The sequence below is a fragment of the Nannospalax galili genome, unplaced genomic scaffold, assembly GCF_000622305.1.
Source record: "Nannospalax galili isolate Female #2095 unplaced genomic scaffold, S.galili_v1.0 scaffold37, whole genome shotgun sequence".
NCBI classification, from domain to species: domain Eukaryota; kingdom Metazoa; phylum Chordata; class Mammalia; order Rodentia; family Spalacidae; genus Nannospalax; species Nannospalax galili.
Genome location: NW_008339765.1, coordinates 507,497 through 526,818, shown reverse-complemented (window position 1 = coordinate 526,818; position 19,322 = coordinate 507,497). Strand labels below are relative to the sequence as shown.

Here is a 19,322-nt window from a genome sequence, read left to right as displayed (position 1 = left end):
ATAGAGTGAAGACTCAAGTTAGAAGCTTCCATTTCCCAGTGCTTATGAACAATGTATTCACCATGTGAAAAGAAGTCTGTAAGCAAACTTAAAAAAAATCATGATGATCTGAAGCCAGTGAGTGTGTTTTCCTCTTTGGCTCAGTGAGAGAAGTCAGTTTTGCTGCATCTAGCAGAACACTGTCTGTTACATCTAGCTCAATGTTGTCTGTTTGATAAGCCCCACATTCCTTAGTATTCTCTACTATTTCACCACTGCAAAGATCCCTGCTTTAGGACTTGACAAAGGAAGATTTTCAGAAGCCTAACATGGGTTTTCCTGTTTAGACTCAGAGACATTACTAGGATATGAATCTTAGGCCCTGCTTCACCACTTGCTGAATTATAAGCTTTCATTCATGAGTCCTTGTGACTTCTGCATTTGCTACATTTAAGAAGCCTATTTGAGCATTTGAAAAAGCATGGTGTTCTGAGGCCAATGCATGTTTTCTTCTTCATCATCTCATTGAGAGAGTTTAGTGTCTGCTCTATCTTACATCTAGGCTAGTACTGTCATTTTTGTAAGTGCTCATTCTTTAGAGAACATGACATCATGATGTTCACAGAGTCATAGAGTAACTACACTGGCTTGTGGCAGATAGTCATTATCTGTTTTTATTAGTAAATTTGTTATTATGTAATTGGTTTGGGGATAAATACGATCTTTATCTTGTTCATTGACATCAATTTTCATTGTGCAAAACTTATCAAGTCTATGATTTTACTCTAAACATGAGTCAGTGGAAGAGTACTCTATGGGTCCTCCCTTGAGGCCTAGAAAGCACAATGTTCTATTTCCCTCTTGACTATAGCAGAATGAATGAGGGTTCTGAAATCAGTAACAATTTTAATCGGATCCAGGTTATACTACACTATATCTTGTATGGCCAACATTTCTCTGCAAATGAATGAATGATGATCCATATGCACAATGGAATTTTATTCATTCACAGAGAAGAATAAGATTATTAAGTTTGCTGAATAGTGGATGGAACTAGGGGATACTATATTAAGTGTGATAACTCAGTTTAGAAAGACAAACACCAAATGTTCTCTGTTGCAGAAATCAAGCAGTAGAGAAAACAAGCACCACTGAGGGTGGGGGGAGGGGGAGAATTCAGGTTTGTTTATCCCAGTGGACAAACTGAGTAAGTGCTCCCAAATTCTGGGCATTGAGTCACAGTTTTCAAGTTTTATAGGGTCCACCGCATCATCTCTTAACTGCTACAACATTGGTAGATTTAAATTACAGTCTATGTGACTAATAGCAAAGATGCCTGGAAATCCTAAAAGCACAGAGATGAAATTTCTTCTGCAGGTATGTTTGCAGACACTGATATACTGATATTAAGGGTAGGGGTTAAGACGTTCTTTTTCTTTTATTTTCTTTTTTAACTTTGAGACAGGGTATCCCTGTAACCACAGTTGGCCTAGAACTCACTATGTAGATCAGGCTGTCCTTGATGTCACAGTGGTCCTCTTGCCTCTGCCTTGGGCATGTGCTACCACATCCAGCAAGACATTTTTTACAACAGAATCTTTGCAGGCACCTAACAAGCAAGGTAGTTGTACACAGATGTCACACTAGATAACTATGGTATTCATTTCTCAAGGTAGCTTTGAGGTCTTTGGTATTCTCCATGTTTGTAAGAATTCATAAACTCACTATAAGATGAGTACTATATACTACAGTATAAAATCAGTCATTAAACAAAAAAAAAATCACACACAAAAGTACCATTAAATGATAGGTATATTTCTTTCTCCCTTCAATATTTAGCTCTTAGCTCCTAAATTTTACATGCGTGAGTATATATAGAGGCCTGAATATGTGACAGGTACCCATGAGCAGGGAATGAAGAGTCTTTAATAGAACGTGATGAAGGGTAATCAAACCCATGATATAAAGGGGAATTCTGGTTTTAAGCTTACTCTGTGAGCTGGAGTCTTGTCCCCCACCATCTCCTACTCCTCCATGAGCAAGAACTATGCTCTTATCCTTGGAAGTGGGCTAAAGATCTTCTTTTGTGAATTAGAGTTGTGTTCTCTGGTAAAACTGGGCTGTAGTCCCCCCTGTGAGCCTGGAACCATGGTCCCTTCCTGTGAGCTGGGACTTTGGTCCTTTCCTGAAAATTGAAGTGATACCCACCACACCATGAGCCAGAGCTGTGGTCTCCTCATATGAGCTTAACCTGTGGTCCTCTCTGGTGAACATCATGCCATGATCCTCCTCTTGTGAGCTGGAGCTCCAATCCCTTCACAAGAGCCTAAAACTTTGGGCCCCTATCATGAGCCACAGTAGGTTGAAGGTGGAGCAGAGTAGAGCATGAAGAACTTCTTGACACTAGGAAGTGGTTTCAGTCCTCTCTGGGTGACTCCATTCCCCAAAGCTCCTTCCCCTGAGGTCCCTGTCTGTGCATGGAAGAGGCTTTTTCTTTTATGCTGGGACTGGGGAGGACTCTCTTATTCTCAGATATTGGTCTTGGGAGGACTGCCTCTCTGGAGTAGAACTCCCTCCTCTTCTGAGGCCTAGCTGTGGTCCTCACTTCACAAGGCCCTGGGTATCCAGGCCTTGATGTTGGACCTCTCCCAATACCAGGCACTGTTATTTTTCCATTATTCTTCTATGTCTCCAACATGCCTTCGCCTGTGTCCTAACTGAGATTTTTGAACTAAAAATCACAGTCTGGGAAGTTAAAAAAAGAAATAGAAAGTATTATAATAACTAAACTAATATAATCATCAAACTAAAAATATGTAACTAGATCTAAAATATAAATTCAAATCTATTATATCTACTGTAATTTTTGAATATTGTTTACTGATAAAACTGTATTACAAACTTCAACAATAAAGTGACATTTGTCACTGTTCCTGTAATTTGAGTTTGCCGTTCACTGCCTTTTCAAATTCTCTAACCTATACAAAGTCTTTAAATTTTGTCATGTTCTTCAAGAAAGCAACACTAAAAAAATATTTTTAAGTATTAAAATGGTACCTTAAGGGTAAACTTGGCTTTGTCCTATACCCATCTTCCAGGAGAAGGGAAGCTCCTTTGGCCCCTACTGTCTGCACTTACTTTGTCACTCTTATAAATGCTATTATTTCAGGCTTCTTTTTCCACAGTTCAGTTTCCCTCATTGTTTGAGTCAATGGCAAGTCCACAATCCCATTTTAAATATTCTCTGAGCCATGAAAAAGAATGTAATGTATATCAAGTCAGTAGCTGAACCACAGTGTGAGAAAGCTTTAGTATTCAGAGATAACAACCTCTGGTTCAAGCAAAAGTAACTATATCACACTGTACCTTTTTCTTGCGAGTCTAATTCTCCTTGACAAGAATGCTAACAGATGTGTTAGGTAATAAATGATACTGTAAGGGGAAAAAAACTTGTGAAAAACAGCTAAAGGAGAAGGAGATTTACATCTTTAACCTGATATATTAGATCACCTTTCTCACAATGACATCTCCTTAACCATGAGAATAATAATTAATTCATACATACTTCTGTCAATAAATCTTTGAAGGGTGGCTTAAGTGATCCTTTGGAAATAAATCTTTTACATTTGATCTTAGCCAAAAGGCTGAGAAGCACTAGATAATAAATCTTTTGCAGAGCTGGAGTCATTGCAGGTAGTAACTCCCTTCAAGAGAGTGTGCAGAGAGATTAATTCACAAAGCAGAGAGACACGGGCTCAGTTTAGGAATCTGTTTCCAAATTTGCAACTTTTAATTTTAACTTGAAAAATTTCAGCTCCTCTCCTATGAATTATTAATGTTAATATCTTCTTCTTGAGATTGATTTAAATATTAAACTACATAAAATATAAAGACACCACGCATCATCTGGTTTGCAATTAATGCTCAGTCTAGCATTATTGTTACATTTTCGGATCCAGCTTAGTTATAAAATCCTTGCTCACAAAGCACAATGTTACTGGAATTTGGGGGATCAGAACTTGAGCCCTGGTAGCCCTAATAAATCAAGTTCAGTCACCCATGCTCAATAGGTCCATCAAACATGCAAGTAGTAGTGAAAAGAAGAAAAAGGAGAATGAGTCACTTTGGCCACATTGGGAAGAGGAACAAAGAAATCCAGTGACTCCATCCATCCTCGGAGTACTGACATGAGGTTTTGGTTAGAGGACCAGAGCTATGCATAACTAAGCAGTCATGGCAAAGGTATGGCATTCCTGGTGGAGTTCTGGGTTATTGTGTTTTGGAGTAAAGAATTAGACAGGGTTATCTGAATATTAGAAAAAAAAAGTAGGAGCAGATTAGAGAAAATACACTTACAAGCAGGAAGCCAATTGAATCAAGAAGAAAACTGATCTGCTCCAGAGTCCATTGTATGATACTCAGGGCTTCTATGTCATGTAGCATGGGGTTTTGGGGTACTCTGTATAGCTTAGGTTTGGGGGCTCATCTGCATAGTCTGAATTTTTTGTTCATTTGTGTATTGCGGGCTTTGGGGCTCATTTGCAAAGTATTGGCTTTCTTATCTATGCTCTAGCCTATTACACAGAACTCTACATACGATCCCATGTATGCGTGTCTCTATGAGGGCACTTCTGGGACTTGAGTGGCCTTAGGCAGGAGTTTTCAGCTTTCTACTTTGACCACTGGTTCCTGTCACATGCTAACGTGTCCTCTCTGACCAAGGGTACTGCAGAACATTGTTGTCTGCATCCTACTCTACTGTTTCACTGACTTCAAGTGACCCTGTGCTGCCCTTCAACATGAAGTTAGACTTGCCTAGCCCATGAAGAAGGGGAACCAGAACCAAAAGTACTGAGTTCAGTGTAGGAATACCAGAGAGAAATGGGTAAAGATGAGAATACTGTCCAAGGCAGGGGATGGGGTGACTTTAGACAAATGTCTTTAAGCAGATGTGTACTAAACTTAAATCTATTTCTCTTTGAATATCCTGCTTTTCAAATTTGCCCAACATTGTAGACAGAGGGAAGGGGATGGGGGGAGCACACATTCTTCTTTTAGCCTTGTTCAAGATCCCTCTCACTCACCCATACTCTTTAAATCCCTCTGTGGGTATGTATTTTTAATAGCAGAATGGTATAGAACAAAGCATATTTGAGGTCTTTGGAGGATGAACACACACAGACATGTACACTGAAATAGACATTAAATGAGAAAACAACTCTGATCCATGTTAGGTACTAGATTCTAATTTATCCTAAGATGGCAAACTTCTGGTTTGCTGTATAGGGATGGGATCAAAACCCTATAATTTATTATTTCAAGCTGCTATATGTGTGCCAGTTGGGGCTATAAACTAACAAAAGAGTAGATGTGATCTTCTGCCTATAAATACCTACTAGGAGATAGATATATTGCAATTAGCAACAAAGCAGAACTCAGACTTGTATTTCCTGTTCTCAAATTCACATCATCAGGGTATGTAAGTATTTTGTTTTTTTTTTCTTTTTCCATTTTCTATCAAGGGGCTGTTATCTTTATATATGTATGTATTATTTGAATGTGTGGGTGAATTTGTGGGAGTGCTTGTGCATATAGAGGTGTGAGGTTCATGTTCGAGAATCATCCTATATCTCTTTTCACCTTATTCTTTGAGACAGAGTCTATCAGTCAAACACAGTACTCACCAATGTGTCTAGTTTCACCAGCCAGCTGGCTGGATCTCTTATCTCCTTCTAATGTTGGAATTACAAGTAGGCTCCCATGCCCACCCAGCATCCACATGGGTTTCTGAGGATTTGAACTCAGATCTTCATGTCCATGCAGCAAGCACTTCAATCTTTGAGTCATTTCCCCAGTCTTCATCTAAGTCTTTTGAATTTGCATGGAAGAACCAGCAACCTCTAAATAAGTTACCCTAGAAAGAGACCAACTGTCTCTAGCTACCCGACTTATGCCTCAGTGGTTGCTTTGCCCAAATTTTTAATGCACAGTAAGTATTGCTTGCAAGATGAATATGGCCTAGAACCCAAGACACATTTGTTGGATGGTTAGTGGGTGGGCGAATGGCTTCTTTGAACTTATAATGTAGCTGATATAATTGTCTGCTATGAAGAGTAACTGCCTGCTTGGCAGGTTTCTAGGTGAGCAGAACGATTGGAGATAGAATGTTGATAGATTCGAGGTATAATACTTGCAGTCAGGAGCAAGTAAGATGGCTCAGTCAGTAAGATGCTTGCCACAGGCATAAAGACCCGAATGTGATCCCCAGAACCATTATAACCCATAAAAACCAGATATTGTAGAGTGTGCTTGTAATCTCAGAACTGAGGAGGCAAAGACAGGAAAATCCTTGGCACTCACTAGCTAAACCAGGCTAGTTCAATCAATCAGTGAGCTTCAGTTAAGTAAGAGATTCTGTCTCAAAAAACAAGGTGGAAAGCAACTGAGGAAGATACCTGAGGTTGCCCTCCAGCCTCCACCTTCACACACGTGCACACACACACACACACACACACACACACACACACATGTCTGCATACATGTGAACCCACACAAAGTCAAACACATGCATGCACACACATATATAACTAAATTAAAAATAATAAAACTTTCAATGGGATATAGATTTTTCCTGAATGCAATGTGAATTTTAACATTTGTGGATTCTATCATAAATGCAATTTCAAATGTAAAAGTTTCTTTGGAAGAAGTAGAACAGTGAACCTCATTGCAGACCATGGTGCTGGCAAGCTGAGTGCCGCAGCTTTGCTACAGAACATGAGCGTTCACACTATTTTGCCAAATTTGGGGCTGATTGGATTAGCCAAAGTCATTATTACAGTGAGAAATAACAGCAGTTTTATTTCTAGTGAGCTCTATTTGATAATATTAACAATATTTATGCACATTATATGAATAAAAGACCCTTTCATAACTGGATCCTGAAAATGAAAGTATCAGTATCAATCTTAGAGTAAATAATGCAATAATATAGCTGGATGAATTAAAGATTTCTTTACCAGCTTCATATAGCTTCAGAGAAAAAAATAATTTTTGCTGAACGAGAACATGCTGAGCATTGCTCTCCCTCATCCATCCATTTCAATTTTTCTCATTTTCAGTTAGTAAAAACCACAGCATAGAGATAGTTTTTGTGCTTTTCACTGTAGTTATAGATATATAACATTTGTGATGCCCTATCAGCAGTTCTGTGATCTTCAGGGAAATAACTCTTCAAAAGAAGTGGTGTGTGTGTGTGTGTGTGTGTGTGTGTGTGTATGTGTGCCAGCATGCTTGTTTGTCTTCACATGTGTAGTGGTCAGAGGATAAACTCACATATCTGTCAGTCCTTGTTTTTTGCCTTGTTTGCAACAGGTGTCTTGCTTCCTCCTGTGACTGTCAGGGGAACTGGCCCACAAGTCTCTTATTTTTTTGCTGTGGATGTCAGAGGAGCTGACTCAGTAGCTTCTGAGGGTCCCCATTATTCTGCCTCTCATCTTGTCCAAACTGTTCTGGGGTCACTCACATGTAGTCCCTTGACTGGCTGTAGGTGGGCTCTGGTGATCTGAAACCTGTCCTCATGCTTGTGTGGTAGGTGCTTTATATAACTACCATCTCCCCAGACCAGAAGCAAGACTCTTTGAGCACAGCACTAAAATATCTTGAAGGGGGCTAGAGAGAAGGCTCAATGTTAAGAGTACTTGTTGCTCTTAGACCTGAGCTCAGTCCACAGCACCATGCCAGATGACTTACAACCGCATGTAACTCCAGCTCCAGGGGATCCAATACCCTCTTCTGGCCTCCACAATAAATAGCATGCATGTGCACATACACCCACATAGGTGCATATGCATACACATAAATTTTTTTAAAATCTTAAAAAGATATATTGAAGATTTCCATCTTCAACTAGCTATTTAATATAAATTACATGCTACATTCTACCTTTCAGAATAATTGTTCAGCAAATACCAACTGAATCTTGTGTGTGTGCATGATATCAGATAGGTAAGGCTGAACATTCAAAGATCATTCATTCAGTCCTTTTCCTGGGGAAGAAGTCATGTTTAAAATACTAGGAATGTTTACTCTAGGCCATGGGAAGTATCTTAAGAGCTTAAGAACCTGTAAGTGAGATGAATTTCAATGTAGTGGTTGAAATGAGATCCATGAAGGGGTTGCATTCCAAAGAAAATTCACACCTTGACTAAGGATGCCCTAACAAATAAGAAGAAGGAGAAGGAGGAGGAGGAGGAGGGGCTACCGTAGGTGGGGCCCATAAGCATAAGGACCTGAGTTTGATCACCAGAATCCATGAAGAAGAAGAAGAAGAAGAAGAAGAAGAAGAAGAAGAAGAAGAAATAAAAATACAGGAAAGATACACCGGAAAAATACATTTAATTTAGATGAAATATAGATTGAGTGATTTATCATACAAGTTGACAGAAGCAGAAAAATACATAGAAACTCAAAGAGGAAAGCTCTTGAATGTCAGAGAGTAATTTGAAGTTGATAGGTAGTAGAGAATCAAGAAAGAGATCTATTCACAATTCTATAAGGACAGAAAATAATGAGTAAGGGGTCCTGGGCTGGGTGGATAGTTCAGTAGGTAATGTGCCTGCCAGGAAAGCATGAGGACATGAGTTTGATCCCCAGAATCTATGCAGAAAGCTGAGTGTGCATTCCTGTTAGTCCCAGTACTGGGGAGGCAGAGGCAACAGGATCTCTGGGACTCTCTGGCCAGTCAGTCTGGACTATTTGGTGAGTTTCAAGTCAAAGAGTACCTGAAGAACTAGGACAAAAGTTGACCTCTGCAGGGGGCGGGGGGAGGGAGGGAGAGAGAGAGAGAGAGAGAGAGAGAGAGAGAGAGAGAGAGAGAATTTGCTAGCTAAAAAGCCACAAAAGAAGTAAACAGCAGACTGGAATATTTCACATTTTGATTTTTCCATTATGCTCATTCTTTAATGTACATCAAAATTGACAATGTTACAAACTGTGATAGATGACTCTGCTCTTTCTTATTTCAGATTTTTCATTATTCGTTTACGGCCTCATATTTGATTTACAACATACACACCAGGTAAGTTCTTAGATATTCTGCTTATTATGATCCATTGTCAAGCTATGTTCTCATAGATATCAATCTGGTCACATAAAAATATCTACATCTTTTCAAGGGAGGTGTGGGAGTTGAATCCTCCTGAAGTTGAGGACTCCATCTTGCAGTATGCAGCCTGGGGTGTGCAAGGACAGCAGCTGGTAAGCACAGGTGTTGCTCTGCCCCAGATCCTGTCCCTTGAGGTTTAATGCAAAACCTTTACAGAAATTACTTCCTTATGTAATTTATCCCGTAGTCTTTGATGTTTCCAGAGTGCCTTTATTTTTCTTATATTCTAAATTAATAATATAATAAATGAGGGTGGGGAGATGATTCGGTGTAAAGTGTTTGCCAAGCAAGCATGAGGACTTGAGTCTGATCCTCAGTACACATGTAAAAAGCTTGGTTGTGGTACATGCTTGCAACCTCAGTGCTGGAGAGACAGAAACAAGTGGAGTCACTGAGCTTGCTGTCCAGCCAGCCTAGCTGAATTGGTGAGTTCTAAGTCCAAATGAAATACATGCTTTTAAAGAAGGGATGACTAGAGAATGGCACCCAGTTTTGATTTCTGGCTTCCACAGCCACATGCACATACATGCAGTCATGCTCTGTCCAACACGTGCATACACACTAGGACGCATATACGCACACATGCATATGTCTCCATACACAAATAAATAAAAAAGTTATATTAAATGACAATAGTACTGTTTTATAAATTACAAGACAAAAAATGTTTATCAAGTAATATATAGCCAAACCAGTTATTAATAATGAAAACAGAACAAAATTAGTGATACTAAGACATATGCCCACATAATTCCTTCTCCCCACTATTGTCAGCTATTTGCAAAATGATGCTTCTTTGATGAGTAATGAGATGATATACTTAGGTGTAAATATAAAAATCCACATTTAGCATACACTAAGAAGTTACATTTGTCTAGGAATGTGACAGAGGTTGGGTTTTCTCGAGAATCTATGATGACTCCAGTCCCGTGTATTTGGCTGTGTTTACAGTGCCACACAAGTTCCCTCCCATTGTAAAGCATTAAGTACAGTTAGATAGCTGTTAATACCCCAAGGATGAAAGTGCCATTACTAAATAATAAATAAAAAAGGGGGGCTGGAGAGTTGGCTAAGCAGTGAAGAACACTGGTTTTCTTGCAGAAGACCCAGATTCGAATCCCAGCACCCACATGGCAGCTAACAACTGTCCATAACTCCAGTTCCAGGGGATCCTACAGCTTCTTCTGACCTCTGCGGGCACTGCATGACAGGGGTGCACTTACCTACATGCAGGCAATACATACATACACATAAAATAAAGATAATAAATAAAAAAAAAGAAAATGCCACTACTGCACCCCTATAGTTTGTTGTGCCAGTCATTGTTGTGATTATTAGACCTAAAAGCTGAGGTTGAACAATTGATTAGCTTTATACCTTAGTAGCTTGCATAGTATTCTCCACAACTATGAGAGCTATTCTTCAGGGAGGAGGCTTCCACATCAGTTCCAGATCAATTTCTCCAAGTCTTTTGTCCAAAATACGTCATGTCTTCAGCAATAGTGTCTTACCTTCAAGTTCTGGAAGGTAATCAAGGGCTGTGACAATAGCGTGTATAATTTTGGGAGTATTTTGGACTGTCCTGACCAAGAGCTCAAAGGAAAGTTTCTCCTGTTTGGCACTGTGTTTCTTATTATATAGACTTCAAGTACACACATGTTCAGGTATTGTATGCGTATTTCTCACATTATACACATTTTTTTCAGTTTTGTAGTTTTTTTTTTCCTGTTAATACATTTCCTTCTGTTTTGCACATCATCTAAGCTTTATTTCTCTCTTCTTTCTCTTCCTGTCTATCCTCTCCCTTCCCTCCCCAGTTAAAATATCCCCATTTCCCCTATTTTCCCCTTGATATTTCCTCTCTCCTATTACTTATCCCTCTCTTGAGAGCCTTCTTCTCCCATACCGCTGTATTTCCTTGTATGTCCTTCCGTCCTCCATTCCCAGTTGAATGCCCCATTTTTCCCATTTCTCCCTTGGTAACATCTGTACCCTACTACCCCCCCTCTCAGGCCCTTTCTTTTCTTTCCCCTCCATGGTCCCTTTCCATTTTCCTGACTCCTGCAGGATATATACTCACATATAAGGGATTGGTCCTAGGATCCACAACTGAGAGAGAACATACATTGCTTGTTTTTCTGAGTCTGTGTTACTTCACTTAGTATAACAGCTTCTGGGTCCATCCATTTACCTGAAAATTTCATGATTTTGCCTTTCTTTACCACTGAGCAAAACTGTGTTGTATAAATGTACCACATTTTATTATCCATTTTTCAACTGAGGGACATTTAGGCTGTTACCATTTCTTAGCAATTGTGAAAAGAACAGCAAAAAAAGATGTACAAATATTTTACAGTAGGATGAGTCCTTTGGGTACATGCCATAGTGTGTTATAACAGTATTATATTTCAGATTTATTTTTAGTTTTAAGAGTTTTCCACACTGCTTTCCATAGTGGTTGCACAATTTTGCAATCCCCTAGTGAAAGGTCTTTCTCCTTTCTTCATATCTTCAACAGCATTTGGTTTCTTTTGTTAAATGACAGTAACCAATACATATCTTTCAATAATAACTCTAAATTAATCAGTGGTCTCAACTGCCCAGTCAAAAGACACAGGGTAGTTTAATGGTTTAATGGATTAGGAAACAAAATTCATCTCACTTTCAAATATAGGCACTACTTTATGGTAGAAGGATGGAAAACATATTTCAATCAAATGGCACTAAAAAACAAGCAGCCATTGCTATTCTGGTATCTGATAAAATAGACTTCAAATTCAAACTAAGCAGAATAGATAAAAGGTTCACTTCATTCTGATCAAAGGAACAATTTACTGAGAAGGTATTATAACATGAACATACATGCACCAAACTGGTGCACCCAACTTCATAAAAGCAGTACTATAGGATTTTAAACACAGATTAATACCAACTCAGTAATAGTTGATGACTTCAATACACCACCAACTCCAATAGACAGGTCAACTGGACAAAGTGCAAACAGAGACATCTGAATTAAAAGACATCATACAGTAAATGGACCTAGCAGACATCTATGAAATATTCTACCCAAACACGAAGGAATACACTTTTAATTCAGCAGCTCATTGAAGTTTCTCTAAAATTGACCACATACTGAGATACAAAAAAATCCCCTTCAATAAATACAAAAAAAATTGAAATAATTCCATGCATTCTATCAGACCACCATGCAGTAAATCTTTTTTAAAAATCAATAAAAAAGTATCTAGTAACTACACAAACTCATGGAGAATAAACAACACACTCCTGAATGATGAATAGGTACCGCTAGTTTTATATTATATAATTGGAACTATGTTTTCAGTAGTAAAGGGATTTAAAAATGATAAATGAACCTAAAATATGAAATTGAATTCACGGTAATTTAATCAACCTGGTTTTTACTACAGCTTTAACTCTAACCTTTCACTGTGGGATTGCAAAATCATGCAACCACTATGGAAAGCAGTGTGGAAACACACATTAAATGAGTACGGTTGAGATTAGAAGCATCTTGGTATTTAAAAATAGGAATTGATGCTTCAACATGTTAGCCATGTGGGCTGAAGGATGTTTATTTTCTCTGGCCTTCAATTTCCTTAAAATATAGTAAAAATATCTACACCATAATAATACCATTATAATGCTTTGACAATTTTTACTATTTTTAATAGGCTATCCAATACTGCTCATTTTTATCATTCTCAGTTTTTTAAATGTAAGGAATGGTTTCTTAAGCCAAGTAATAAAAAGGGTAATTGGTACAAATAATTTCACAAAGAGGCTACAGAAAAGCAAACATTACTTAGTTTTCATTGGAGAGAGAATATGGTCTTTGGACTATTCCAAGAGTCAGTATGTCTGAGATGGTGTCTCTAGCAATGGCAGGTCATATGGCCTTGGGTATTGTCACTTTTCATGTTGTCATCTCATATATGCCACTGGTTAAGCAGGACTTTTAACTTTGCTTTTTTTCCTCCTTAATCTGAAAGATATTATTTTAACTTTTATTAGAAAAAATTATTTGAGAAGTTGTATTTTTATAAGCATGGGGATAAAAAGTAGAAATAGGTTATGTTGAAAGAAAAGTTAGAGAATAATTTTCATTTTGTTCATTTTGTGAAAAATCATATATTGGACTTGCTGGAATATTTGTGTGTATCAGCACCTGGACGCACTGTCAATATTATTGACATGTGGCCCTTCATTGTGTCTTAGGAGATAAATGTATTCCCTAATCATGTAAACTAAGAGTCAAGTGTAATATGTGAAGCATCTATTTAAAATGGATAATAGATCTATATTTTCCAACATACTTACACAAACTAACACTGAGAAAATAAAGTCTTAATTTGAAATGCTGCAGCACTATCAGCACAGTACATAGACAGCCCACAGAACAGGAAAACATTTTCCAAGCTATACATTGGACAAGAGACTAATAATGAGAATATACAGAGAACTGCAATAATGAAATATGAAGAAATAAAACTACCAGTTAACAAATAGGCTAATGAATTATACAGGTTTCAAAAAAGAAAGAAAAGTGGTCAGCAGCTATTTATAAAAGTGTCCGACCTTCCTACTCATAAATAAAATCTAATTTGAGATGCCACCTTATGTCAGTCAGAAAGGCTATTACCAAGAAACATGACAACAAATGTTGGAGAGGTTGTTGGGAAAGAGGAATACTTGTTTATTCATGGTGGGAGTCCAAACTAGCGCAAAACAGCCATTATCGATATCAGTGTGGATTTTTCTCAAAATATTAAACATAGAACTACCACATGATCCAACTATCTTGCTCATGGCCCTGTATCCAGATACCATACCTTACTCATGAGATATTTGTACCATCATGTTTATTGCTGCTCTACTTACTATAGCAAGGAAATTAAATCAACCTAGTTGTTTATCAGCACAAGAATGTATAATGAAAATCTGGCACATATATTAAATAGAATACTATTTAGCCCTTTAGAAAAATGAAATTACAAATTCACAAGAAAATGGATGACCTAAAATGTATATTAAGCGAGGCCACCCAATCACAGAAAATAAAAACTTGCATTTCTTGCCTCACATGTGGATCAGAGTCTATAATGTACACACATACATAAATAAATAAATATAATATTTAAAAAGAATAAGAAAAGCTAATTTTTTAAAGCATACTTTTCACGGTGCTTATGTGAATTCAACTTTCTTGGTATTGAAGTAACAAGAACCATTTCTACATTCCCTAATAACCCAATATGTGTTGTCCATTTGAGACAGGGATTCTGAAATTGAGTTTCTTTTTCATTCCAGTGGCCATTAGTGCAATAGGAATTATACATTAGCCACTGAATTCATGTTTGACATTCACTCACTTCAAAAAGATGAGTTTTGGGGCTGGAGAGATGGCTCAGTGGTTAAGAGCCCTGACTGCTCTTGCAGAGGACCCAGGTTCAATTCCCAGCACCCCCATGGTGGCTTTAACTCCAGTTCCAGGGGAATCCGAAGCCCTTTTCTGACCTCCACCGGCATTGTATGACACGGGTGCACTCACATACATGTAGGCAATACACTCATACACATAAAATAAAAAATAAATTAATTAAAAAGCATTAAATGTGCCATGAGATATAGTGGAAGTGAGACCTTTTAGGGGCCCAAAGGGCCACAAGTGAGGGTGCCCACCATGCCCCCAACCAGACTTTGGTGTTTTTCAACCTGAAAATTTGTCCTTTTTTTCTTCTAATATTATATTAATTATTTCTAATGTGTTATTTAATATGTCAATTGCATAGTTGTATATCTAATAAAGTAAGTTTAAAATTTAAGAAAACAATTTCATACTAAAATCATTGAGAAAAGCACACACAAAGCTGATAGGCACTAATTTTAAAGCTGCTTCAAAATCTCTATGATGGTATTTCACAAATAAATCCTGAAAAATACCCTGCATTGTCACTCTGACACTTAATGGCTAGGTAGCATAATTATAAAGCAAACAAGCCAGCGCTTTAAAATGGAGATAGAATTTAGGGTTTCGTACACTGGTGTTCTATATGTTCACCTTTATCCTGCAGGAAATTTAAAAATTGTGCTTGATTCCCATTTATAGGACTGTGTCTAGAGCCAGTCCATTGCAATGGTGTAAAGAGCAGCAGTCGAGGTTGCATGGAGCACCACTATGACTATGCCTGGTGAAGCAGGGAAAGGTGGTGGATGGGCTTGGGTTGCAGGGAGTGTGAGCCGAAGTGCGCAGCTGTCTGATCTTAGTGCTTCCCTTTGGCAGTGGGAACAATGTTGCTGGTCCATTATTCCAGGCAAAGTCAGAACTGGCGAAATTCCAGAACCAAGAAGCAAGATAACTCAACTTAGTGCTCTTAGAGAATTTTGGGGAAACAACTTTGCCTAACGCAGTGATTTGAAAAAGAAATATCTGTGCTTGAACCCATGGTCTGCAGCTGGTGGCATTCTTTGGTAAGATTATGGAGCCTTCAGGAGGTTCCACGTGTTAAAGAAAGTATGTCACTAGTGGCAAGACTTAAGGGTGACACCCTCCCTCTACTTCCTATTCCCTGCTTTCTGTGAGGATGAACTATGAACTCTCTGCTTCCTGTTCTTGAAGCCATGCCTTCTCCACTATGACAGACTCTAACCCTCTGAAACCACAAGCTGAATTGTACCCTTTCTTCCTAAACTAGCTTTTGATCATGGTGTATTATCACAATAACGGAAAAGTAACTAATACAGCCTGCTTCCAGTGATGTCTATTTTCTTGGAGGAATGGACTACTACTGGAAATACTGGCATTTGATATTGACAATGAAGTGTATGGCTTATTTAATAACCATCAAGTTCTTATTTATATATTTTCAGTACAGCCATTAAAAGCCCTAAGAATATAAAACTATGGGTCATCACATAAGTTACTTTTTGAATGCATAATCTTGGAATACTGCTTGGCAGGTGTCAGACTTAAGAATATTATGTATTTTCTATATGGCTTACTTTTATTTTCTTTTAAAGACATTATTATCATCTTATTGAATTTTTTGCAAATTTCGTATGATATGTTTATGATCATACTTAGATCTCCTCCCCTATTGCACCTCTCTTATAGCCCCCCACCAGATTTCACATACTCCTGAATGCTGGGACTAAAGGCATGTGTTACAATACCTGGCTATTTTTATATTCTATATGGATTATTTTCACATCATTGGAATGGAGCTAATAGCACTATCTCCTCAATCATTTTTGTTGTTGCTATTTAATACTTTCATATAAATATAAGGCATTCCAAAAAGTATCTAATCTACAATAAGTAATTTAGTTGTTAATTTGTACTGATACTTCAAAAAATACAAAAGAACCCTATTATAATATGAATTTTAATATTTTAGAGAATTTTGCTATCAACAGCTTTGTGGGAACTAAACCACATTTCTTGGCAACTTTACAATGACATTTCTCAAAGTCTTTTAAGAAACTTTAGGAATAAAGCAGTATTTATCAAGGTTATAATTTTTTGTACATGCAAACATGAATTCAAGTAAAGTAAAAGATATATGCAGACAAGTGGCTTATGATCTTTTCCATGTAAATATAACAGGCTTTGTCAATATTTGAGGTCATCAGCAAACTCCAGTGTGATTTTTATGAGATATGAGCCATTACAATACTTTAATTGATTCTGCATTAAGTAAATTAAAGAGTCTTGGAGTGTTTACTTACTCAGGATAATTAATTTCTAAACCTTAATTTTCATTTCCTAATCTTAATTACTACAAAATAATTCCCGGTTCTGGAGAAGACAGGATGAAAGATTCATGATTTGTGATGAATAAGGTCTGAGATAGAACTTATGTGAGTGAACAGAACACTCAATTGCATTAATTATGAGAAAAGAAAATTTGGATATAGAAAACTTTGTGGGGAAAATACCCTGAAAACATTTTTAATGCATTGTTCAGAGAAGATGGTGAGCATACACATGACTTTAGATATAGCAAATGTTATGTTGAAAGAAATGTCATGGGAGAAAATTCTAGAAGGATAGGGCAAAAGACACAACAGCTCTCTGTCTTTCCACTTAGGAAACAATTACACTAGTAGACATGTAATTATTCAGATCTCTAGGATCTGTGAAAGTTTGAATACCCATAAGAAGACTTAGGTATAAATTTGTAGTTAATTTCAGTTGACTTCAGCTTTTAGAAGCCCAGCAGCGATACCAGCCCCATCTGTAGGAGCATATACAACCCTGGATTATGCCTGTAATGTGTGAGAACCACCGTGAGCATCAGGATCCTAAAATCCAAATATAGATCTTGTTCTTATTATTGACTGCCACTTTAGGTCTGAAGTTGCAGGCGCAGGAACAAGCAGCCACTATTTCAAGCTGTTCACCACTGCTCATGCAAACCCTCTCCCCTGACAAGCCAAATGTTGTTTGTTTGTTTGTTTGGTAGAAAGCACTTGACTTTTAAGTACCCTGGTGCCAAGGTGAGGAACGGTGCCCCTACAAATACTGCTAGGCAAGGACTCTGCCTTTCCCAACTGCATGCGCTAAAGCCTGTGAGTGCACCGTTAATAAGAGTGTACCCTTAATATGAGTGCACCCTTAACAAGAGTGTGCTGGTGTGTGGGAGAGCTAGTAGGGTGAGCCCAAATCCAAAAGAATTGGTTGATATCTTTTGAAACAAGGAAGAAATCTCTCTCAATCTCTCTCCCCCTCACCCTCCCTCCTTCTCTCCTGCTCTCCCTCCCTCCCTCTCTGCTTCCTTCCTTCTCTCCCTCCCTTTCATCCTTGTTGTCCACACACATACTCCAGAATGTGGAAAAATATTTTTGTTATTAAGTCACATGGTCTTTTATCTTTTGTTGTATGTAGAAGCCAAAGAAAACTAGTATCTTTTGAGAATGTCTCACTATGTAGCCCACATTGACCTTGAATACGCAGTTCTGCCTGATCAGCCCGAGCAATGGGATTACAGGTGTGTGTCACCATGCTCTGCTCTAAACTGAGAGTCTTATATTATAAAGCAAAAATGATCTCAGATCAGTAGTCCTATTTTATGACATAAGGTAGCAGAAAAAAGTAAACCCCAAACTAACAAATGAACGAGAATAATAAAAATCAAAGCAGGGGAAAATGTAAAAGAGAAAAAATAGATGTGGTAGCCTGGATGATAAATGACCCCATTGGCTCATATCTTTGAACACTTGGCCCTCAGTTGGCGGCGGTTTTGTAAGGTCATGAAATCTTTGGGAGATGGAGCCTTGCTGGAGGAAGCACCTCACCCGCGGCAGGCACTGAGGGTTTGTAGCCCCCTCCACTTCTTAGTCCTTCTCTCTAGGCTCCCTACTGTGGCTGAAATGGTGATGCTGCTCCTGCTGCCTTGCCTTTTACGGCACTATGGCCTGTGATCCTCCAGAGCCATCAGCTAAAACAAACCGTTTCGTCCCGTACTTGCTTTGGGTCCTGGTATTCTATCACAGCAGCAGAAAGTAAGTAATACAATAGAGAAAACCAAGGTCTCCATGTAATGTAAAATGATCCACAGTTAATTATCTAATCTTTAGCTAGTTTGACCAAATGAAGAATCGAGCAAAATTATTCAAATCAGAAGTGAAGGTAGGCACAAAACCACTGAGTCTGAAAGAAACAAAACAGGTTACAGCACAGTGTTAAGACCAGTTGTACAGTAACAATTTTCACAATCTACATGAAATAAATAATGCATGAAAATGCAGAGTCCACCAAGGTGAAATCATAAAGAAATAGAAAACCTCTTCAAAATTCTAGTACATATATGAAACTAATAACCAAAACTAATAAAAAATTATGGAGCTGGAGAGCATCCATGGATTCTGCCAAACATTTAAAATATTAAGAACAGGGCTGAAGAGATGACTCAGCAGTAAAGAGCACTCATTTCTCTTCCAGAGAACCTAAGTTCTGTTTTCAAACCCTGATTGAGTGACTCACAACTATCTCTAATTCCAGCTTCTGTGGATCTGACTCCTTTTTCTAGCCTCCAGGGGTACCCACATTCTTGTGCCCACACACATATACATAAATATAAATAATAAATATTTTAATAATAACAAGTAGCCAGGTGATGGCACACACCATTAATCCCAGCACTTGGGAGGCAAA

General features: G+C 38.0%; 1 protein-coding gene across 2 annotated transcripts in view; it reads left to right on the top strand.

Annotated features, from left to right (window-relative positions):
* Dpp10 (dipeptidyl peptidase like 10) overlaps nucleotides 1–19,322 on the top strand; it is a 1,579,922-nt gene that overhangs the window by 1,397,208 nt on the left and 163,392 nt on the right. For both annotated transcript variants that reach the window (XM_008834544.1, XM_008834545.2), the window contains exons 6-7: nucleotides 9,006–9,058; nucleotides 9,156–9,237. In XM_008834544.1, the coding sequence (XP_008832766.1) occupies nucleotides 9,006–9,058; nucleotides 9,156–9,237 (135 nt within the window). The remainder of the gene's footprint in view (nucleotides 1–9,005; nucleotides 9,059–9,155; nucleotides 9,238–19,322) is intronic.